The 23,964-nt window shown below is 38.3% G+C and overlaps 2 protein-coding genes and 2 pseudogenes across 3 annotated transcripts; all 4 read right to left on the reverse strand.

Annotated features, from left to right (window-relative positions):
- Window positions 1–4,224: 4,224 nt before the first annotated feature.
- On the reverse strand, window positions 4,225–5,703 carry LOC104788039 (MATH domain and coiled-coil domain-containing protein At3g58200-like). Of its 2 annotated transcripts, XM_087452817.1 has the most exons (6): window positions 5,534–5,703; window positions 5,193–5,347; window positions 5,015–5,067; window positions 4,782–4,963; window positions 4,493–4,659; window positions 4,225–4,382 (listed from the first exon to the last, which is right to left on the reverse strand). In XM_087452817.1, the coding sequence occupies exons 2-6, from the start codon at window positions 5,308–5,310 to the stop codon at window positions 4,225–4,227; spliced, it is 678 nt and encodes a 225-aa protein (XP_087308943.1). In that variant the 5' UTR covers window positions 5,311–5,347; window positions 5,534–5,703. The 2 variants fall into 2 exon arrangements, with proteins under 2 accessions (XP_087308943.1, XP_087308942.1); XM_087452816.1 differs by having other exon boundaries at window positions 4,782–5,067; window positions 5,193–5,368.
- Window positions 5,704–6,291: 588 nt separating this feature from the next.
- Window positions 6,292–7,830, reverse strand: LOC104789734 (uncharacterized; annotated as a pseudogene).
- Window positions 7,831–20,068: 12,238 nt separating this feature from the next.
- Window positions 20,069–20,470, reverse strand: LOC147944848 (cullin-3A pseudogene; annotated as a pseudogene).
- A 660-nt stretch (window positions 20,471–21,130) lies between these two features.
- LOC104789735 (MATH domain and coiled-coil domain-containing protein At3g58210-like) lies at window positions 21,131–22,039 on the reverse strand. Its single transcript, XM_019245423.2, has 3 exons — window positions 21,732–22,039; window positions 21,436–21,602; window positions 21,131–21,291 (listed from the first exon to the last, which is right to left on the reverse strand). Exons 1-3 carry the CDS (start codon window positions 22,037–22,039, stop codon window positions 21,131–21,133), a joined length of 636 nt encoding a protein of 211 aa, XP_019100968.2.
- Window positions 22,040–23,964: the final 1,925 nt, after the last annotated feature.

A 23,964-nucleotide genomic window follows, 5' to 3' on the forward strand; every position in this document is an offset into this window, starting at 1 on the left:
TTTTTCATTTGTTCAGCTTCTTTACATTACATTTACTTCGTTTAATCAATTAGCTTTAATACATTATGGGTGGATGTTCTCTTTTGTTTAAACTGTTCATCATGCAATAATGTATATGTGACCAAATTAATTACAGTTAATATGTTTTATAGCCGTATTTATTGCTTGTATTACAATTAATGAAATTCTTTACAAACTTCAAACAATGTTTAGTGTATTATATAAGATTCAATGCTCACATGACTAATTTTGAAAAAAGAATATACATAACCCTTCTTCGCCTAAAAGATATGTCAATTCTTAAGAGGTTCTCTCCATAATAATGAAGAAAACGATCACTCAGCATGATGTGTCTGTCTTTTCTCATAAATTCCCATGATATTATTTTATTTTTCTCTTATGCGATTTCTTTCAAAAACACGTTGTCGTGCAATATGATGATTAACAGATTAGTTGCTCTATAACTATCTTAAGAAATATTATACAAAGCCATGTCAATGTTTTTTTTTTAGTATCAGAGTCCTTTCAATATTTCTTAGCATCTTTCAAAGGATGAGGTTTTATGTTAGTCAGGATTTAAAGTTTTGTTATTGTTTTGTAATGTGACTTTTTAATCTTTCGAACTATAGTTGAAAGTCTTTAGTGATGAAGATGAGCCTAATGCTCCACTCCTAAAGCACAATCTCTTTGGCTTTGAACATTCACTCATAATATTCTAGATGTAAGTCCTTTAGATCTCTCCTCTTAAGTCTTCTTCTTCAACTACAATATAGTTCTAAGTTTATATTTCTTAAACTTGCTTTGTTTTCCATTTAGAAAAGTTCTTCATCCCCATTACAAATAATATTCTATTTCGCGTAGTGATAAAAGATTGAGCCTAATTTTATCGTGTAATACATACATTGTTAAAAGACCATATATTTCTTGACGCATCTTTGGGAACCCAAACTTTACAACTTCCTATCGCATTACACGGTAAAAACATTACAGATACATATTGTAAAATATTTAACATATATATATATATATACATATTGTAGTGTCAATACTTTCATTATAAATGTATATCAGTCGTTAAAAGTGGTATAAATTAACAAGTAGATTAATATGTACAAAAGCAAGACTATTTTTGTATCGCACTGGTATTGTTTGAGTTACTAATCATACCTCATATATATATTTTCTTGTAACCCTTAATCTATTTGTCATTATGCTGAAAAAAACTTGCACCATTTCCAACGGTTATCTATCTTTTTTTGTTTGAATTCTTTATTTTATATTTAGGGTATAGTTTTGAGTAGATAGTGTTTAGTTTAGAATATAATGTTAAATATGAAGCATGGTGCTATTTTAAAATTTTTAGAAATGGTGTGCTAAATTTAGAAACCAAACTTATTTTAATGCTTTTTGTGAGACTTGCCATTCTTTTAACCCACTTCATAATTATAAACTTATAAATGTATATATATATATAAATTCTTTTCCAGGCATATATGAATAATATCATATAAATTTCATATATAATTTAATGAAAATTTCATTTTACATACAAAATATTTGAATGTAAAACACTTCATGAAAATTTCATTTTATTTACAAAAAAATTGATTGTATATAACCCATGGGCAACTTTCTAGTTATATATATGGAAATGATACATTAGTAAATAATATCTCTTGTAAACACAGTATATATATTGTAACCCTACTATCTAATAATACTATTCAGCCTCCATTCATACAGTTAAGTCCAAAAAGTTTTTATAGATACTCACGTAAAATTTTCAATAGGAAATATTTCCTTACTCCCATTGAAAAACTGTTGGATGGGTACATATGCTCTTTTAACTCAGAAAAATTCTTAACAGCCCACGAGATCTTGGGATAAGAGAGTGGTTTCTCATCAAAAGAGACGATCTCCCAATTGATAAGGGGTGGGGGAACAATGACATCAACACCGAACTCACACTGGCCTCTCTCGGAGATGTATCAATTATTATTATTATTTTTTTTTAATAAAATGTAAAATTTATTCGAAAAACTGTTTTAAATCAAGTGCAAACTATAATTAGAGGTTTGACAATTTTTGGAAATGTTCTTGTTGAAGGCTTAAAAAATAATTAATAAGAAGAACTCTCCATGCATCCTGTAACTTTGCTGTCACCATGGAGGGAGAGGAGACGATTCCTAACTTGCTTATTGAGGCTTTTGATGAGAAGATTTGTGTTCCCCATGTCAGCGATTATTTCGTTCCTTCCAGAGAGAATGCAGAGAAGCTTGAAAAGCGTAACAGACTAAGAACAGAGAAGAGCTTCCCAAGGTCGTAGTGAGAAGCCCTGATTTGTGTCCCAGTTGGTAAACTTAGAAGCGAGAAGCTTTGAGGCAAGTGCAGTCCACACTTCAGCTGAAACAGAGCATGTATCCATTTTCAGGGTTAATAAAAGTAGCATACGGAAGAACTTGGAGCAATCCCCAAACCATTCTAAGAGCATTGAAACGCTTTACCTCAACATCTATCTATATATATAAAGTTACCTTTCCTCACTCCTGGTGCTGCCATGTCAGCAATTTATTCTTTAACTTTTTGGGCCTATTCTTAAACACTTACCCACTAATTAGTTTCTAATTTATTTGTTCATAACACTTGAAAGACCCATATTAAACCCAAGTGTCTTACTTCTTATTTCTAATTTCTAATTTTGACAAAAAACAACCACAAATAATCCTTCATCTCTCAGACCAATATATTAAAAAGGCCCACAATATTAACAACAACATCTAGATCCATGAATAAAGACAAAAATTAATTGTTAACAAAAACATTTAGGCTATTGTAATCTTTTATACAAATTAAAGGTGGTTTCATTAAAACACTAAAAAAAAGTTACCTAAAAAAACATTTTTTCTGAAAACTATATCATTTTAATAATTAATATTTATTTAGGACAGAAAAAAAAATAGAGCAAAGAGTTAATTCAGAGACCATCAACAACTTCAATACAGTATATGTCTTAAATTTAAAAAGTATAGACCAACAAGTTCATAATAAATTTAAAACAGATTTTTTTTTTTTTTTTGAGATTAAGCCACACAACAAAATTACTCACAAAATTGATAATAAACAAAAACGCCACTAAACACAATTACTCAGACCATGATATCATAAAATAATGAGTAAGAGAGGTAATGACAATACTACATAAAACCTCAATATAAAACACAAAATTAACCAACAATAAAGACAAACCAACAATTAAGCCATAATACTAAAACGTAACTCCGACGCACATCAACACTATAAAGTACATGACAAATTATGACCAAAACAATTCAGAAGAAACATACAAAAAAATACCAAGTAAAACAATAAATTGAGACAAAATAGCCCAGATTCAGCCAAAATAGCACATACAAAATAACACTTTGCAGCCCGAGACAATCGAGTATACAAGAATATCAAATTAAGGCGCAAGGTATGGATCCATTATCAACAGTAAACAGAGACAAAGACCTCATGGAATAATACCTCACAAGTCAAAATGTGGAGGCACACTACATAAAACAAATTTAAGAATATTTTCACAAAAACAACACAGATTCAAAATTGGAATATTTACGAACAACAGTAGTATTTACCTTTACAAAATTTTAATGTTATACAGAGGCAATATTCTGGAAGGAAAACTCTATTTAGATAAGCTGGACTAGAAACAAAGCAAAGCAAAAACCTATCAATGCTAGAAAAAGACAAACAATCATTACATGGAATCAGGGTAACAAAACTACAACTCTATTACGCTATTTTGGCGGTTGTTCGATCAACCATCATGTGCAGCATTAATGACATTGAATAGAGATGCAATAACTATTTCAAAATTTTCAATTATATTATAATTAATATTACAAAACTACCCAACTTAAAAAAAATAACAACCAAACAAATGAATCACAATATAAAAACAAAAGGTAAAATAACAATAAAACTAAAATAACAAATAAAATAAAAATAAATAGATAATAAAACTTCCGCGCGTAGCGCGGATAACCAGCTAGTCTACCTATAATATCGGGAGAATATATATTAAGAAATTATGGCAATCAGTTATCTATATCCTTCTAAAAACAAATTTATGGATAGTAAAGAACTCGAATGATAATTAAAAAATATTTCGAAGCCATAGTATTATGTCTTAATAATTGTTACTCTAAAAGAAAAAAATAAAGATTAGATGATGGGAGAGTATTTGGTTGCAGAAACAACTTCAAACTCGACTTCAACTTTCAAAGCGTCTTCTTTGTCCAAGTAAGTCTTCCGAAGATTAGCTAAAGACAAAAATTTATACCAACCCCAACCAAAGTTTGATTTCTCATGCCAGTAAATCACTGCAAGAAAATAAAAATTTGCAAACATAATTATGAGAGAAAGACTAACTGATATCTCAGTTAATTTGTATATAGAAAGATTATATAATACTTGGTTTTCTAGAAATTACATTGGCCTGCCACGTGATTGGATCCAAGCGGGTTTAGAACTCTGACATGTGCTTGCGTAAAAATCTTCTCATCTGGTTTGAGTGTTTCACTATCAGCTAAATACAGATAAATGGATAAATATTTGCCATCTGCTCTAGAGTCGCCCTTCGGAAACATCTTTAGAACCCTACAAAACAATAATTATTATGAACTTTTAGACATCAATACACAAACAAACACATATATTAGATATATTATATACATTATATATATATATATATATATATATATATATATATATGAACTCACCATTTCCTTCCTCCCATTTTAAAAATGTCTGATTTGTAAACATACTCGTTCAAGCCAGAAAAGTTCTTAACAGTCCAAGAGAACTTGGGAGAAGAGAGTAGTTTCTCATCAAAAGAGACGATCTCCCAATTGGTAAGGGATGGGGGAACAATGACATCAACACCAAACTCACATTGACCTCCCTCGAATATGTATCCATTTTTAGGGTTAATGAATGTTTCATATGGAAGAACTTTTAGCAATCCCCTCACCATATTAAGGGCATTGAACCGCTTAACTTCTACATCTGAATATATATATATATATATATATAAATATCGTTTACTGAATATTATGTGAATGTATACGATAAATTTTAAAGAAGGAAAGCATGATATGATGAGATGTAAGAATGATGTATATATAGTTCACCTTGAATAGTAAAGTACTTGTTCTTTTTCTTGTTGTAGACAAAGAAGCGGAGTTCCGCAAACACCTCAGTTGTTGGTGACGATTCCATCAAGCTCGTGCTGTCTAATTCCACGTACATTGATATAAATCCACTTACATTGTCGTTTACGTTACCTCTCGGGTATACAATCAATCTCCTGTTTTTATAAACATCATAAATATTGCATATATGCATTAGCTAGATGGCATTGTTAATTTTGGTCCTGAATAATTAATGATGAATGCCTTGTTTAGGTCCTTACATATACATGGCGTTTCATTAGCTAAATCATGAATATGCAAAACACAATCGGCGTACGTACCAGTTATATCCACCAGAGGAGAAAATACGAGATTGGTATTTATGAACAGAGAAGGCAGTATGATTCCCAAGTTGGGAGAATTTGTTAATCTTGAGGGAATAAGAAGAAGGAGGATGCTCTCTCCAGCTCTGCTTGATCGAAGAAACTGGTGATGAGCATGACGAACCCATTATATTCTACGTACCCTACACAATGCAAGCCTTAGAAACTATGATTGACTAATATATAAAGAGGAATCTTGGGGAGGGGGTCAAGATAATTAATTATTAGGGTTTTCATAAAAGTTATATAATGAGAGATAGCTAGACGTCTTAATTAAAATACCTGCAAACGCATCAGATATACATCAGATTTGGTATAAGTATTTTATTTCGATGAGAAGATAATTTTGTTCGTAAGGACATATCTTTTTAAGATAACTTCACACCAGATTTGGTCAAATAACATTGTTTCCCCTCTAATAAGAATATGATAACTTTTGTAATTCTTAACTTTTAATATCATCAATTCAAAAAACAATAAACATGCGAGAAAAAATTTACTTTTATATTATAATGTAGTAATATTTTCATAATGATCATAATTTTTTCTCTCGTGTTTGGGAGTAGAAAATGCACTACGTACCGAGCTAACGTACTTGGGGCCTTCTTTTATTTGTCCCGTTCCCGTAGCTACTAGGACCCAATTGACCGAGACACTCATTTTTGACATTGGAGATAAAACCTTTGTTAAGAAACATAAGGAAATAGATTGGGAGACTATGGGATCCGTTTTTCCTCTCGTACAAAAACAAATTTATGGAAACCAGATTCCCGATATATATACTCTAAAACACATATAATGGGAGAGTATTTGGCTTCAGAAACAACTTTAAATTCGGTCTCAACTTTCAATGTGTCTTCTTTGTCCAAGTAAGTCTGTTCAAGTTCAGCTAAAAGAACAAAGTTAGGACCAACCCCAACCATCGTTTGATGCCTCGTGCCAGCGGCTGACTGCAAAAGACAAAACCCGAAACACCAAATGAATATATCAGTATACATATGTAGAAGATTGTATTACTTTTGTATGAATATATCAGTATACATATGTAGAAGATTTGTATTACTTTTGTTTAGTTAATATTAAAATATTATAATTGTGGTTTAGAAAATACATTGGTGTGCCAACTGATTGGAGCCAAGATGGTTTAGAACTCGCACATGTCCTTGCGTGAAAATCTTCTCATCTGGTTCTAGTGTTTGCCATCTGCAAAATACAGAAAAACGGGTAAATATTTGCCATCTGCTGTAGAGTTGCCCTTCGGATACACCTTTAGTACCCTACAGAACAATAATTATTATGAACTTCTAAACATTCAAATTTCACACACACACACACACATATATATATATATATATATATATATATATATATATAGAGAGAGAGAGAGAGAAAGAGAGATACTCACCATTTCCTTCCTCCCATTGAAAACTATTTGATGTGTAAATCTCCTCTTTCAATTGAGAAAATTTCTGAAAAGTCCAAGAGACTTTGGGTTCAGGGAGTTTCTCATCAAAAGAGAGGATTTTCCAATTGGTAAGGGGTGGAGGGACAATGACGTCAACACAAAACTGGCATTCACCTCCCTCAAAAATGTATCCCTTTTCAGGGTTAATGAATGTATATCATATGGAAGAACTTGTAGCAATCCCCACACCATTTTAAGAGCATTGAACCACTTTACTTCAACATCTGATTGCAAAAAAAAAATATATAAAGCTACTGAAATATATATTTACAAAATGAGGACATGAGATGTTTATGTAATTCACCTTGAATAGTAAAGTACTTGTTTTCTTTCTTATTATAGACATAGAAGCGGAGTTCTGCAAAGATCTCAGTAAGTGATGTGGATTCCATCAAGCTTGTACTGTCGATTTCCACATACATCGAAATAAATCTACTCCCATTGTCCTTAACGTTCCCTTTGGGGTATAGGATCAATCGCCTGTTTTGTTTTTTTATGAACAACATATATTGCATTAGCTAGACCGATATATTGATAATTCTGGTGCTAAGTAGTGAAAATGCATTAGTGGGCCTTATACATGGCGCTTAACGCTAAAGCATGGATACATATATAATCCGTACCATTTATTTCCACCAGAGGAGAAAAGACGAGACTGGTATTTACGATCAGAGAAGGCTATAGAATTCTCAAGTTGCGAGAAGTTTTGAATCTTTATGGAAGAAGAAGAAGGAGGATGCTGTCTCCAGTTTTGCATAATTGTAGAAACTGCTGCTGAGCACGAACCCATTCTATTCTACCTAGCGCAGACTGCGCAGTGTAAATCTTAGAACAATGACTAATTATATTTGGGTAAAAACAGAAAAGATATAAAGGTTTATATTAAAAGGGCGACGTTATCGTTCAACCAAAAAAAAAAGAGATTCAGTTTCATTCCTAATATATATATATATATATATATATATATATATATATATATATATATATATATATATATATATAATGTAATCTTTACATTAGATACCGAATTTGATCATATTGACATTTTATTATTTTACCCATTTAAAGCGCCAATAGTTCGTTAGGTACGAGGAAATCGTTATTGTTTTTTTGGACGTTATCATCAAACAAGGGTTTATAATATTTATTAAATTCAAGACTTATGCCAACTAGTAAAAGAATATAAAGTAATATTATGAGATGAACTTATCTATTTATTCAAAAGATGATAGATTTTTTTTATATATTCTCTATCTTCTTTTATCTTATAGTGTTATATTTAAGATATTAGGACAAAACCAGAGATTTTGGTACGACGATATCCAGAGTAAGGCTCTAAATGGAGAGAACGTGTTGGGCAGAGTAGCTCAAGCAGATCAAGCAGAATAAAATCGGATCAAGCAGATTTGGCTGTTTAAAAGCAGATCAAGCGGTTCAATATATTATATTTTCTAATTAAAATTATTTAATGTTTTAAATATAATATCTTATTATATAAACCTTGATTTTCAAAGTTAGTTGAAACAACCCTTCCCGTTTTTTTTTTAATAAATAAATAATAAATAATAATATAATTAAATAATTACAACTAGTGGTCTCATACCCACTAGTCACCTAACCACATTCACAATCCAACAGTGGAACCACATACCAATAAATAACCAATAAAACAATATCCAATAACCAAATAAGTAATATCCAGCATTAATCCCAAACAGCATAAATCAAACAACCAGCAATCCTAACAATGTTCTAAGACTCAATTCTAGCAATCTATCAATGCCAGATAACCATACAATCAAGTCCCTAGAACATCCTCCTCTTCATTGCCTTTGATTCCACGATCACACTTTGCCTTTACCTGCACCACAAACACAAATTGAGATGCATGAGTATTTGATAAACACTCAGTGAGGCAATCCTCCCATCTACTGGGCTATATACACAAGCAATAAGATCTCTACATGCCACAAACAACAATCAATAAAACAAACCAGGCAATATACATAGCATGCAACGTCCATCGTAACTGAACAAGGGGTGTCGACCGACACCAGATGGTGTCGATCGACACTGACTATCTGGTGTCGACCGACACCCTGCCCGACACTCCCGAAAACCCTAGTTTGCGTCGACCGACACCTCCACGTGGCATCGTTCGACACTCGCTAAAGTTCCGAGCCGTCCTCGCGTTGGTGTCGACCGACACCCCAACTGGTGTCGACCGACACCGATGCCGAGCAGCGATTTTCCCTCGATCAGAAACTCCGAATCTCGCCTCAAAGCTTCTCCAATCCGCTCCTTGCACTCCCAGAAGCCAAACCCAGCCCAGACAGCAACGAAATATCATAGAGAACTCAAAGAAATAACCACATAAGCACCAAATCACATAGAATCTAGAGATCTTAGCTTAGATAAGCCATGGTCATGCACTCACCTCTTTGCAGGAAGATTCTGACCAACAAGAACGAATTCCCTCACTCCTAGCAAGCTTCTAGCACCTTCCCAGCCTTGGATCTCCCAAGAACAGCAAGGAATCTCTCAATCTCTTCCCAATAGCTCAAGAACACTCTCTCTTTGTGTTTTCTCTCAAAAACGGCGCATAAGACAAAACAACACGACCCTAGGTCGTTTTCTTCCTTTAAAACTCGATTTAGGGATTCCCTAAACCAACCACGCAAACCGGACAATTAAAATTGAACCGACCAAACCGACCACAATTGGTGTCGATCGATGCCTCACTAGGAGGTGTCGATCGACACCCTTACCAAAATACCAAAATTTGGTTTGCGGGTGTTATAATTCTCCCCCACCAATATGGATTCGTCCCCGAATCCCGCAATACCGTCCATCTGCCAAGGACCTCCGTGCCACCGTCTGCACGGTCCGCACGTCCCCAGACCGGACTAAACACCGTCAGCCAAGGTTTCCCGTGCCACTGTCGCAACAGCCCGCACACCTCCGACTGACCCTCGAGGTCTCTCTCTAGCCAATATACTCGCATCATAAACACTATTTGCTCACAACTCAGTGCTTCCCCCGTCCGTGGTCGCAACCATCGAATCATGCCGGCTCGCTATCAGGCCAACCGCCTTAAGCTACGGCATCCAGGAAGTCACTCACACACACACACTCCCCCCGCTCTCAGGTCGCAACCTTCGAGTCATACCGGCTCACTGCCAGGCCACAGCCTACAGCTACGGTATCCAGGGAGTCTCATGCGCCCACTCCCCCCGCTCTCGGGTCGCAACCCTCGAGACATACCGGCTCACTGCCGAGCCGCGGCTCACAGCTACGGTATCCAGGGAGCCTCACATATCCCGCTCTTGGGTCGTCACCCTCAAGCGCGCTCTCGGATCGTCATCCGAAGCAACATACCACTCCCACTCTCTGGCCACAAAGTCCATCGAGCTATCGGTATCACGTGAGTTAGGCTCGCACGGCCTTGAGCAAAAACAAACACTGATGCCAACGAGTATCTCCCGGCTAGATCTACCTCACATTTCCACAAAACATTCCCATTTTAGAAACTTTCTATTTATGGAAACCTTCCTTTTGTGGAAACTTTCTATTTATGGAAACTTTCCAAAAATAGAAACCCGAGCTATTTCTCTTTTCCCATGACAACAACAGTCAAACATAAAGAAAAATACTCATCTTATTAATCTCAAAAAAAAGATGTCATAATCGTTACAATCTCAACGAAATTACATCAGAAAAAACCAAAAATACAACAACCGGAGCAAACAACCCGCATCCCGAGCACCACCTCATCTTGATACTTAGTCGCACAACCAACCACCCCTAAGCGACCAAATATCAAGAGAGATGGGCTGGAATACTCCGTACCCGCTCCAGCCACGGACTACAACTCGGACCCGGCTAGACAAGCTCAAGTCGCGGTCTGCTTCTCAAACCACTTCTTAAACCTTGCCTTCATCCTCGCCTCGGGCTCCCAAGTCTGCTCCTCTACTCCGTCACAGTCCCACAGGACTCTCATCAAAGGAATCTTCTTCTTCCGAAGTTCCTTGACTCTCCTCTCGAGCACCCTCACTGGTCTCGCCTCTAAAGTCATGTTAGGCTGAAGATCCTCAGGAATCTTAGCCAACAACTGATCACCCTCGTGAAGACACTTCCTCAGCATCGACACATGAAATACCTTGTGGAACGCACGCATAACCTCAGGCAACTCCAACCGGTATGCCACTGGTCCCACCCGCTCAAGCACTCTGAACGGACCCATGTACCTCGGACTCAACTTAGTCTCTGTCAATGACCTGTTCGGACCCCGCAACATGGCCATCTTGAGGTACACTCTATCACCAACCTGAAACTCAAGATCCTTTCTCCTCTTATCTGCATAGCTCTTCTGCCGATCCTGAGCCTCCTTCATGTTCAGCCTCAAAACCCGAATCTTCTCCGAGGTCTCGTGAACAAAATCTGCACCAAATATGCTCCTCTCCCCCACCTGAGTCCAACATAAAGGTGTACGACACGGCCTCCCATACAGGGCCTCATAAGGAGCCATCCCAATACTAGCCTGGTAGCTGTTGTTATAAGCAAACTCCACCAAGCTCAAGTGATCTGCCCAATGGCCACCCCAATCCAGCACACACATCCTCAATAAATCCTCCAAATCTGGATCGTCCTCTCTGACTGACCATCAGTCTGAGGATGATAGGCTGTACTCATATGCACCTTCGTGCCCATCTCCGCCTGAAATGCCTTCCAGAACACCGAGGTGAACTTGGAATCTCTATCAGACACAATACTAGCAGGCACACCGTGCAATCTGACTATCTCCCTCACGTACTTCTTGGCCAAAACCGCTGCTCCATCAGTTTTCTTGATGGCCAGAAAATGCGCAGACTTAGTCAAACGGTCCACAATGACCCAAATAGCATCAAACGTCCTCGACACAGGCAAACCTACCACGAAGTCCATCGTGATCAAATCCCACTTCCACTCTGGAATGGGTAAACTCTGTAATAAACCACCAGGAACCTGATGTTCCGCCTTCACCAGCTGGCAAGTATCACACTTTGCCACCCAGTCAGCTACGTCCTTCTTCATCCCGACCCAGTGATAATACCGCTTGAGGTCACGGTACATCTTGGTCGCTCCTGGATGAATAGAGAACTTGCTCGAATGAGCCTCTCTCAGTATTTCCTGCCTCAAATCCTCACCCTTGGACACACAGATCCGACCATGCACAAGGATAGTACCATTAGCAGAAACCTGATACTCTGCACCCGCAGCCTTAGAGGCATTCACCAGCCCCTCATCACTCTCCTGAGCTAACCTCACTCTGCTCAACAAATCTGCTCTATCAACTGCCTCCAAACCCAAAGGTTCTTGTGAGATAGCACACAAACTCAATGCACTAATCTCACCTACCAACACCTCCATATCCTGCTCCTGAGCCGAAGCCACCCGCTTCCGACTCAAGGCATCTGCAACCAGATTAGCTTTACCAGGATGGTAAGCTATGTCCAAATCATAATCCGCTACTAACTCCATCCAACGCCTCTGCCTCAAATTCAGCTCAGGCTGAGTAAAAATGTACTTCAGACTCTTGTGATCTGTAAATACCTGTACCTTCCCACCATACAGATAGGATCTCCAAATCTTAAGAGCAAAGATCACTGCTGCCATCTCCAAATCATGAGTAGGATAATTAGCTTCATGCTTCCGCAACTGCCGCGAAGCATAAGCTATAACCTTCCCCTGCTGCATAAGTACACAACCCAACCCCACTCTAGAAGCATCTGTATACACAACATAAGGCTCGTCCTGCTCAGGCAATGCTAACACCAGCGTGGTAGTCAACATCTGCTTGAGACTTGCAAAACTTGCCTCACACTCTGGTGACCACACAAACGGGACATCCTTCCCTGTAAGCTTAGTCATCGGCTGAGCCATACTCGCAAAACCCCGAACAAACCTCCTGTAGTAACCTGCTAACCCCAGGAAACTCCGAATCTCAGTGGCACTCTGCGGCCTCGGCCACTCCCTGATGGACTGAATCTTCTCTGGATCCACTGAAACTCCCTCAGCTGAAACAATATGACCCAAGAACCCCATCTCACGCTGCCAGAAACTGCACTTACTCAGCTTAGCAAACAACTTCTGCTCCCGCAGCTTCTCCAACACTGCTCTCAGATGTACTGCATGCTCCTCAGGACTCTTGGAATATACCAGGATGTCGTCGATGAAAATGATGACTGACACGTCCAGAAACTCCTAGAACACGCTGTTCATCAATCTCATAAACGCAGCTGGCGCGTTTGTCAACCCAAACGGCATCACCACAAACTCATAGTGCCCATATCTCGTCCTGAAGGCTGTCTTCCTCACATCTGCCTCATGAATAGGGATCTGATGATAACCTGAAGCCAAGTCGATCTTGGAGAACCAAGTAGCACCCCTCAACTGATCCAACAACTCATCAATCCTCGGGAGAGGGTACTTGTTCTTCACAGTAACTCGGTTCAAACCCCGGTAGTCAATACACAACCGAAAACTCCCATCCTTCTTCTTAAGAAACAACACCGGAGCTCCCCACGGTGAACAACTAGGACGGATAAAACCCTTGCCCAACAAATCCTCCAGCTGCTTCTTCAGCTCTGCCATCTCTGCTGGAGCCATCCTGTAAGGAGCCTTGGATAACGGCATCGTCCCCGGTTCCAGCTCAATGGTAAAAGGATCCGACCGAGATGGTGGTAATCCCTGCAATGACTGGAACACATCCTCAAAGTCCTCCACAACTGGAATACCGCTAACCGTAGACTTCCCCACTGACTCTGGCATAGATATAGTAACCAGATAGGCCTCACGGCCCTTCTCGATCATCTTCCCTGCCTGAACGGCTGAGATCACGAGACTCCTCGAAGTTGGTCTAATACCCTGAAAAACCAACTTCCCTCCTGGACGCTCAAACTCCACTCTACCCCGATAGCAATCCAAATGCACCTTATACTGATGCAACCAATCCATACCAAGAATGACGTCATACAACTCCACTGGACTGATAAGCAAATCCGCTGGCCACGACTCTCCTGCGATCTGAATATCAACTCCTCCAGCTCGTCCAATAACCCTCAGGAACTTGCCTCCAACAACTCTGACAACTCCTGAACGCTCTCCAGAATCCCCTCTGATCCCCGCACTCACGGCACACTCCGGAGTAATGAAGCTATGAGAAGCTCCAGAATCAAACATAACATGGGACTTAAACCCGCCCACCAACAAGGTCCCTACACAAACCTCATGTGTTGAGAACCTAACACTTGACCACAAACAAAAACAAATATAATCTGAACAATTGAATTGACTAAGTTCGAATCTCAGAGGTTATACCTGTGATCGCTCCTGCACTAGTGCCACCGGGCTCCTGAGTCGAGTACACCTGAGTCGTCGGCTCAATCCAACCCACCGGCTGCACACCGTGCTGCACACCCTGCTGCACCCCTGGCTGAGCTCCAGCCTGCAACACTGCTACCGCCCTCTGCTGCAACTTGGGACAACGAGGCTTGATATGCCCCGTCTCTCTGCAGTAGTAACACACCCGAGTATCTGTCCGCGGCTCCGTCACCGCCCGCTGCTCTGTCACTGCCCGCTGCTCACCTCTCTGTGGACAGCTAGACACCTTGTGGTCCCTACTACCACACCCAAAGCATTTCGCACCCCCGTGCCTCGATCTCTGCATAACATCAAACTTCCTCTTCTGCCCCTGTGCAGGCTTGCCGCCCTTGCTAGGAACAGAAAGCGTCTGAGACTGCTGTGGCTGCACCGAAGAACTGACCACAACCACCTGTGACCTCAAGTCATCCTCTATCCCAGCTGCAACCTCAACCAGCTCTGCTCTCGTAGCATAGCTCCTCACTCTGCACCGAGTCCTCAAATCATCCCGCAGAGCCAACAAAAACCTCCGCACCTGAGCCGCCTCTGGCTCCCATGCCCTGCCTGCATACCCCACAAGCCGACTGAACTCTGCATCCAGCTCCCGCACTGTACGGTCCCCCTGAGTCAAACCCAAGAACCGTACCTCCATACGATCAAGAGCCTCCTGAGGAAAATACTTGGAGTTAAATTCCCCCACAAAATCTCCCCAAGACATACCCCTCTGCACCCTCCGTGCTGTCACCGACCTCCACCACACACGAGCATCTCCTGACAAGTAAAACACTGCCAGATCCACCCTGTACCGGTCGGGACACCTAAGCGAAAGGAAAATATCCTCCATCCGCTCTCTCCACTCATCCGCTACACTCGGATCGGTACCTCCTGAGAAATACCCTGCTCCCACATGCCGCAGCTGCTCCATCATCCGCACATACTGAGCATCCACAACCTCGGCCCCCGGCTGCACACCTGCCTGCAAACCCGCCACAGGCTGCACCGCTGGACCCTGCCCACCACCCACGGGCGGCACTACCGGATCCTGCCCACCAAACTGGTGTCGACCGACACCCTGCCCGACACTCCCGAAAACCCTAGTTTGCGTCGACCGACACCTCCACGTGGCATCGTTCGACACTCGCTAAAGTCCCGAGCCGTCCTCGCGTTGGTGTCGACCGACACCCCAACTGGTGTCGACCGACACCGATGCCGAGCAGCGATTTTCCCTCGATCAGAAACTCCGAATCTCGCCTCCAAGCTTCTCCAATCCGCTCCTTGCACTCCCAGAAGCCAAACCCAGCCCAGACAGCAACGAAATATCATAGAGAACTCAAAGAAACAACCACATAAGCACCAAATCACATAGAATCTAGAGATCTTAGCTTAGATAAGCCATGGTCATGCACTCACCTCTTTGCAGGAAGATTCTGACCAACAAGAACGAATTCCCTCACTCATAGCAAGCTTCTAGCACCTTCCCAGCCTTGGATCTCCCAAGAACAGCAAGGAATCTCTCAATCTCTTCCCAATAGCTCAAGAACACTCTCTCTTTGTGTTTTCTCTCAAAAACGGCGCATAAGACAAAACAACACGACCCTAGGTCGTTTTCTTCCTTTAAAACTCGATTTAGGGATTCCCTAAACCAACCACGCAAACCGGACAATTAAAATTGAACCGACCAAACCGACCACAATTGGTGTCGATCGATGCCTCACTAGGAGGTGTCGATCGACACCCTTACCAAAATACCAAAATTTGGTTTGCGGGTGTTACATTAGTAATTCATATAATCGCGACATATAATCGATAATATTTTGACATGTGTAAAAAAAATTATTTAATAATTATAGGAAAATTAAAAAATATTAAAAATAAAAGGATTACAATTAATATTTTTGAAAAATATATAAAACTAAAAGTAATGTATTATATAATTTATTTTAATAGGAAAGTTATCTATTACATTTCTAATTTTAATAGAGAAATATGTGCAATTAATAAGGAAAATATTTGCAATTTAATTACAATTATTATTTTTATAATCATATAGTAAAAATAAATTTATACAGAAAAGTGATTAAAGTATTAAAAAGTTTAATGTGTTAAAATTAGTGATTAACATAATAAAAGAAAATAAGATAATCAAATTAATGTAATTTTTTTCAAGTTTTTAATCGGTGAATGACCTGATAACGTATTCAATATTATGTCATTATATAAATCTTGGTTTTCAAATTTAGTAACTCATGTGATCGCAACACTTGTCAATTTTAAATATTAAATATTTTGTTATGTGTTATACAAAAACTCTGTTTTAATATATTTGTAAATTATAAGAAATTAAAATTTTTAACAATTTATTAAATATAGAAAGATAGCTCATATATGTATATAAAAATAGTACTAATTGCAATTTTAAATTAATAATACTATAAGAAAAAGAATTAAGAAATTATACAATTAGTTAATACAATACTACAATTAAATAAATTATACTGTCAATTTTAATTATAAAAGAAAAAGGATCGTAGAAAATGTTAATAACTACAATAAATTTACTATGTACATAAGTTATATACAATACATAAACATAAATATCAATAATTATAAAAAATTGTATTTTATTTACTTACATAATTTTATCAAATATAAAGAACATTATATAGAAAAATAAATTTTGTTTAACTTATGTAATAAAATACTTTTGATAGAGAAGATGAATAAAAATGATAGTAATTTTGATTATGTGTTATATAACTGCTTTTATAAAAGTGAAAAGGAAAAAAATATTGATAAAATGTGTTTGAATTATTATTTTATTTAATTAATCCACATAAAAAATGGTGAACAGCAACAAAAAAAACTTTAGACCAGATCTGAATGCATTTCTCCTGCATTTACCATAAAATGACAAAAAAATATGAACCATGTGCAGTTCATGTTCATTAACTTTTAAAAGTAAAAAAACTTTCGTTGTGGGCAGTGTCACATAAGACGAACCGATGAAGTGCATCTATCACCACCATGGGTTACCCGGGCTCATCCATCAATCCCTTTAACACTAAGGAAATAGGCGGTGCCTCAAACGCCAAAACCGGTGATATCAGCCAGGAAAAACCACTCTGGAACCCGCCGGCGACTCAGCCTCAAAAACCAACACCGCATCGATCTTAGGCACAACTCATCGTTGCGACTCTTCACCGACGCCGAGTTCGAGAGTATCGTCACCAAACTCACCACAAATTTTCAATCAGTATTTACTCTGCTTTTTGCTTCTTTTGTATTTGACGTCGCTCACTCCGCTGAGTTACTCGGAGTTAAGAATAACAAAATCGCCATGTTCGTAGCTGGAGGTCTTGGCCTAGTTTATATATCATTTGCTACTGTGGACTCCATCTTCAGATCCAAGGTCAAATCTAGTAGATTATTCGGTGAAATCGGCCTTCTCTGTTTATTTTATCCTACTGGTGCTTGGTGTTTGTGGTTTTCGGGCCATTCTCTCCCTTTGTGCCTCTTGTGACTGTGATAATCATTGGACTTGGAGCGTGGCAGTTGATGAAACACTATCCGGACAGGGAAAAAATACGCGGCGATCTTCCAGATCACATGTTGGAACCAGTAACCAAACGTTTGGGGAAGGAAGGAGATCTAAATGACGTGTTATACGATGCAACAATCAACACGATTCTTCAAAATCCAGAAAACCTAGGTACCGAGCGTTTGTTCCAAGCCACCCTCTCGGCCTCTCCGGACGAGGCATCTCCGGATGTGACACAGACCAATCAAACCATGGATGATCCCAATCACGGTATGGGCGGTCTTACCTCACTGCTGTGACTCTTCTCCCACGCTGATTTTGAAAAAATTGTCACCAAACTCATTTCTCTTTTTCAATCATCGGTCGCCCTTCTTTTGGCTTGCTTCGTATGTTACGCGTCTCAGTCTTCTGAAGTCCTCAAAAGTGAGACTAACCAAGTGTTGATGTTCTTCGCGGGTGGACTCGGCATCGTTTACACTTCATGTGTTGCCGTCGATTCTATTTTTAGATCCAAGGTCAAATCTATCAGATTCATTGGTGAGATAGCCATTCTCTCTGGATATGTATCCTACTTGTGCCTGGTAGTTATTGTTTCCGGGCCATGGTCTCTCCTTGCTCTTCTGTTCACTCTCTTAATCTTTGGACTTAGAGCGTCCCAGTATATGAAAAACCATCCCGTCGGCGACAGGACAACAATACGCGGCGATGTTTACGATAGCAGATTGGAGAAAGTCATCCTACGTTTAGGAAGAAAACCAAAAGGGTTTAAACTTTATCTTACACAGTTCAACCATCAATGCCATTCTTCAAAAGCCAGAACATCGAGATACAAGTATTCTGTACAGGGCCACCCTATCTTCTTCACCGGAGATTGTGGAAGTGAAGACTTCAGGAGGAGCCAACCTGACACAGCCCATCTATGTGCCCTCAGGAGGCTTACCTTCGCATTTCATGGACAACCGAGCCACCGGCGACGGCACAACTCTGGCAGTTCTTGCATCCTCCTCTATGCAAGCCGGCGACACCACAACTTTGGCAGGTCTCACATCCTCCTCCATGCAAGCCGGCGACGCCACAACTTTGGCAGGTCTCACATCCTCCTCCATGCAAGCCGGCGACGCCACAACTTAGGCAGGTCTCACATCCTCCTCCATGCAAGCGGGCGATGCCACAACTTCGACAGGTCTCGCATCCTCCTCCGCGTAAGCCGGCGACGCCACAACTTCGGCAGGTCTCGCATCCTCCTCCGCGCAAGCCGGCAACGGCACAACTACCGCAGGTCTCGCATTCTCCTCCAAACTAGCCGGCGAAGGGAGTTCTGCCGCAACCATCAAAGAAACCGGTGACCAAATTGATAATGCAACAAAACCCCACGACGCCGGAGGGGAGATACTCCCTAGGGACTCCAAAGGCAAAGCCTCCACCGGTGCAGGCGACAAAGCCTCCACCGGTGCAGGCGACAAAGCCATGTAAGCTTTTCTTTTTTACATTTCCTTTATTTATTTGATTTTTTCGTAACATATTTACATTTAATTATAATTCTTGTTATCTAATAAATAAAAAATTTCGGGTTTTTCTTCTTTTTTTGTCCTCCAGGAACACTTGTTTAGGGAACAGCACTAATTCGCCTTCTACCTTGAGAAGGAGGAAATCAGGAGCCGCTGACGAGGAAGCCGCCACTCAGACCAATAAAAAATAAACATCTGGCTGATGAGGGTGTGAGTAGAAGAAAAATGCTGCTAATCTGAACTAGGCCTAGGAGTCGCCGATTGAGTATTTTTCATTTTCTTGTTTTCTAAATAATAATTAAAAACTAAATGTGGGTGCTTTATGAATCCAATAGCCCTAAAATAGCAAGTTTGGACGAGAAAATTGTAATTCAAGTTTGAGTGATTTGCCTACTATCGCATCTAGAAAAGCTGAGCCGGAGTATATATGTCAGCCTCCGCCTTCCTCGCTGTAAGATATGATATTAGATCAAAAACAGGCAAACATTTTCAATGGAAACAAAACGTTTATAACTTACAAGACTACAGAAAAGAAAAACGAAGCAAAATAAACAGAGGGTGCGTATACATCTCCAGACTTTTTACGCTAAATAGCGGTAAAGTTTCCGGTCTGTACTATCCCTCTCCAAGAAATCGCGTTCAATGAGCGACTCTATTCTCTTCTTTATCTCTGTCGGGTTTGCCAAGAACCGCGACTGCAACTGTTTAATGACCTCTGCTATTATGTTGTTGTGATCCAACACTCGTCTCGACTTCATGATCCTCACAATGGCTGCTTCGATCTGAGGTTTCCTGTCTTCTTCTACTCTCTGTCTCGTCTCTTGCTTCTCTGGTTCCGTCTCCTTTTGTGCCACCACCGTTCCTATCTTCACTTTGTAGAACTTGCTTGTGAACCTGTCGTTCACAATGAACGAGTCCTCTTCTCCTATGTCCTTGCTCATTGGTTCTTTTCTTAGCACGTTTTTACCCTTGACACATGCCATTGACTGCAAGCAACGCTTTAGATCTGAGGCGGGTATCTCAGTTGCCTGTTCGATCTCTTTGTAGCTTAGTCGATCGGAGTTGTAGCTTAATCATTTGAATGACGAAATTCAACTTTATTAGCTTCACAATTAATGAAATGATCAAAAAAAAAAATCCGATTTTTACATAATCACCATTTGAAATTGAGACAATCTCCTTCTTTAGGTTTAGCAAATCTATCAGCGATCCAATGCATGAAAGATTAATGGTTAATGAAGATGATAAGCGATGACTAAACCAATGCATAAAAGATTAATGATTTGGTTATAGAAAATTATTCCACCAAGGATCCAATGTAGTGATGAATCCTTAACTGTGAGTAGTAGCACAAGCAAATTCCAAATACACCAATGGTCGTTTTTTCAACAATAGAGCCATCAAAAGGGTAACACATAAACCGCTTAAAACTTTGGCTAACCCCCTTGGAGAATGGAGATAAAACCTTTGTCAAGAAACATAATAAAATAGATTGGGAGACTATGGGAATCAGTTATTATCTTCGTATATAGAAAAACAAATTAATGGAACCCGAATGAGAATTAAAAACTGGTCCAAGACATAACATTGTGTCTTAGTGCTCAAGACATAGGGTAGAAGAACAAAGTAAACAAAAAGAGAGCTTAGGTATTAATGGGAGAGTATTTGGCCTCAGAAACAACTTTAAATTCCGTCTCAAATTTCAACGTGTCTTCTTTGTCCAAGTAAGTCTGTTCAAGTTCAGCTAAACGAACAAAGTTATCCCAACCCCAACCATTCTTTTTTTCTGCGTGCCAGCAGCTGACTGCGAAAGAGAAAACGCGCAAGAAACATATAAAGTTAGATAGAGAAACACGAAACACCAAATGAATATATCAGTATATATATGTCGAAGGTTGTATTACTTTTGTTTAGTTAATATATAATAACTGTGTGGTTTAGAAAAAACTTTGGTGTGCCAAGTGATTGGAGCCAAAAGGGTTTAGAAGTCGCACAATTCCTTGCATGAAAATCTTCTCATCTTGTTTTAGTATTTCACTATCAGCTAGATACAAAAAAACGGATAAATATTTGCCATCTGCTCTAGACCTGCCCTTCGGATACACCTTTAGAACCCTACAAAACAATAATTCTTATGAACTTTTAAACAATCACACACAAACAAATACATATATATGTGTATAGATACATTATACTATAATATATATATATTTGTTATTCCAAAAAGTTCTTATATATACTCACCATTTCCTTCCTCCCATTGGAAAACTGTTTGATGTGTAAATCTCCTCTCTCAACTCAGAAAAGTTCTTAACAGTCCAAGAGAACTTGGGAGAAGAGAGTAGTTTTTCATCAAAAGAGACGATCTCCAAATTGGTAAGGGCTGGGGGAACAATGACATCAACACCAAACTCACATTGACCTCCCTCGAATATGTACCCATTTTCAGGGTTAATAAAAGTAGCATACGGAAGAACTTTTAGCAATCCCCAAACCAGTTTAAGAGCATTGAACCGCTTTACCTCAACATCTAAAAATACATAAAAACACATGGTCCACTGAAATATATGTGAATATACATATATATTTAGAGAGAGAGCAAGAGCATGAGTTGTAAAGTTCACCGTGAATAGTGAAGTACTTGTTTATTTTCTTATTGTAGATAAAGAAACGGAGTTTCGCAAACGCCTCAGTTGGTGGGGTAGATACCAAGCTTGTGCTGTCCATTTCCACGTACATCGAAATAAATCTCCCATTGTCCTTTACGTTCCCTTTTGGGTAAAGGACAATGCATTAGCTAGACTGATTTATTGATAATTTCTGGTTCTGAATAATAAAGAATAATTAACACTAACTAAACGCATGAATAGACAAAATACAATCCGTACCATTTGTGTCCACCAGAGGAAAAGAAACGAGATTGATATTTATGATCAGAGGAGGCAGTCGAATTTTCAAGTTGGGAGAAGTTGTGAATCTTGAGGGAATAAGAAGAAGGAGGATGGTCTCTCTATTTCTGCTTGATTGTAGGGACTGGTGCTGAGATTGATGTGTACAACATCATAACTATATAATTCTGATGTTTTGTTTGCCGGAATCTGGTGTTGATCAGTATTAACCGGCGTTGACCGATGTTGACTAAAATTTACCAAAAAAAATATATTTTTTAAAATAACAATTTTAAAAAAGGTTAAAATTACATATATTTACAAAAAGATTATATTATAAAATTTTACTACATACATTTTCCTTTTGTAAATTCAAAAGTTGATTTTTTATCTTTTATCATATCAATTGTATATCATATTATATTTTATTATGTAGCATGCTATTAAATATTTTTATATAACAAATAATGGTAAATTAAAGTTTAAATATATAGCAAGGTGCAATATACTTTGACAAAAAAAACAATATAACAAATTAGACTCAATTATAAAAAGATATTTGAACATTTTAAGCCAAAAGATTTTAAGAAAATATTATATCTCTCATCATTTGTTATATACCATATTATATTTGTTATATACAAAAGGAAAATTTTGTATATTGTAAAATTTTACTACCAAATATTTTAATAAATATACATAATCTTTTTGTATATTACAAATATAATATGGTATAAAATATGGTATATAACAAATATACATTTTCCTTTTCTGTATAAAAAATATTATATGGTATATAAATGATATGGTATAAATTTTAAACCAAGTTTTTGAAATTACAAAAGGAAAATGTATATTTGTTATACTATTTTATAGCAAATTTTAATTATATAATATTTTTGTAAACTTATGTAAATATTTTTTAAAATTTTTGTTGTTAAAAAAATTAATTTTTTTATTCAACGCCGATCAACATCAGGTAACATTGGTCAACACCGGATTCCAGCAAATAAAATATCAAAATTAGATGGTTATGGTGTTGTACACATAAGTGATGGTTAAAATAATAACTAGAAGTGATAACTAGAAGTGATGGTTAAAATGATAACTAGAATTAAAATGTCTTCATATAACCCAGAACGTGATACCAATAAGAATAAAATGTGAGAATATACTAATTCTACTATAGTATATCTATGCTATTCCGGTCCACTTGTTTGTACCTTGAACAAAATGTTTTGGAAAAAGCAAAAACAGAATTCAAACCATGCACGTTCTAGTTGTAACAGAACCCTTGCCATCAAACTTTCCTACTTCAAATCTTCTTTGAGTGGGGTTCCAACTTCTAACCATTCCATTTACTCCCTTTTTCATTCGCCTTTTAATTAGTTTTACTTTGGCCTTCTTTTTATTATCCTCTCGTAGCTACTAGGCTATATAATAGCTATTCCATTCCAATTGACCCGGTAATCCTTTTTTTATATATATATTGGAGAACTTTGTCAAGAAATAACAGGAAAATAGACTGGGAGACTATAGAAACCAGTATTTTTTTTTTCTCTTATGAAACAAATATATAGAAACCAACT

Source organism: Camelina sativa, chromosome 5, assembly GCF_030686135.1.
Source record: "Camelina sativa cultivar CO46 ecotype springtype chromosome 5, ASM3068613v1".
NCBI classification, from domain to species: domain Eukaryota; kingdom Viridiplantae; phylum Streptophyta; class Magnoliopsida; order Brassicales; family Brassicaceae; genus Camelina; species Camelina sativa.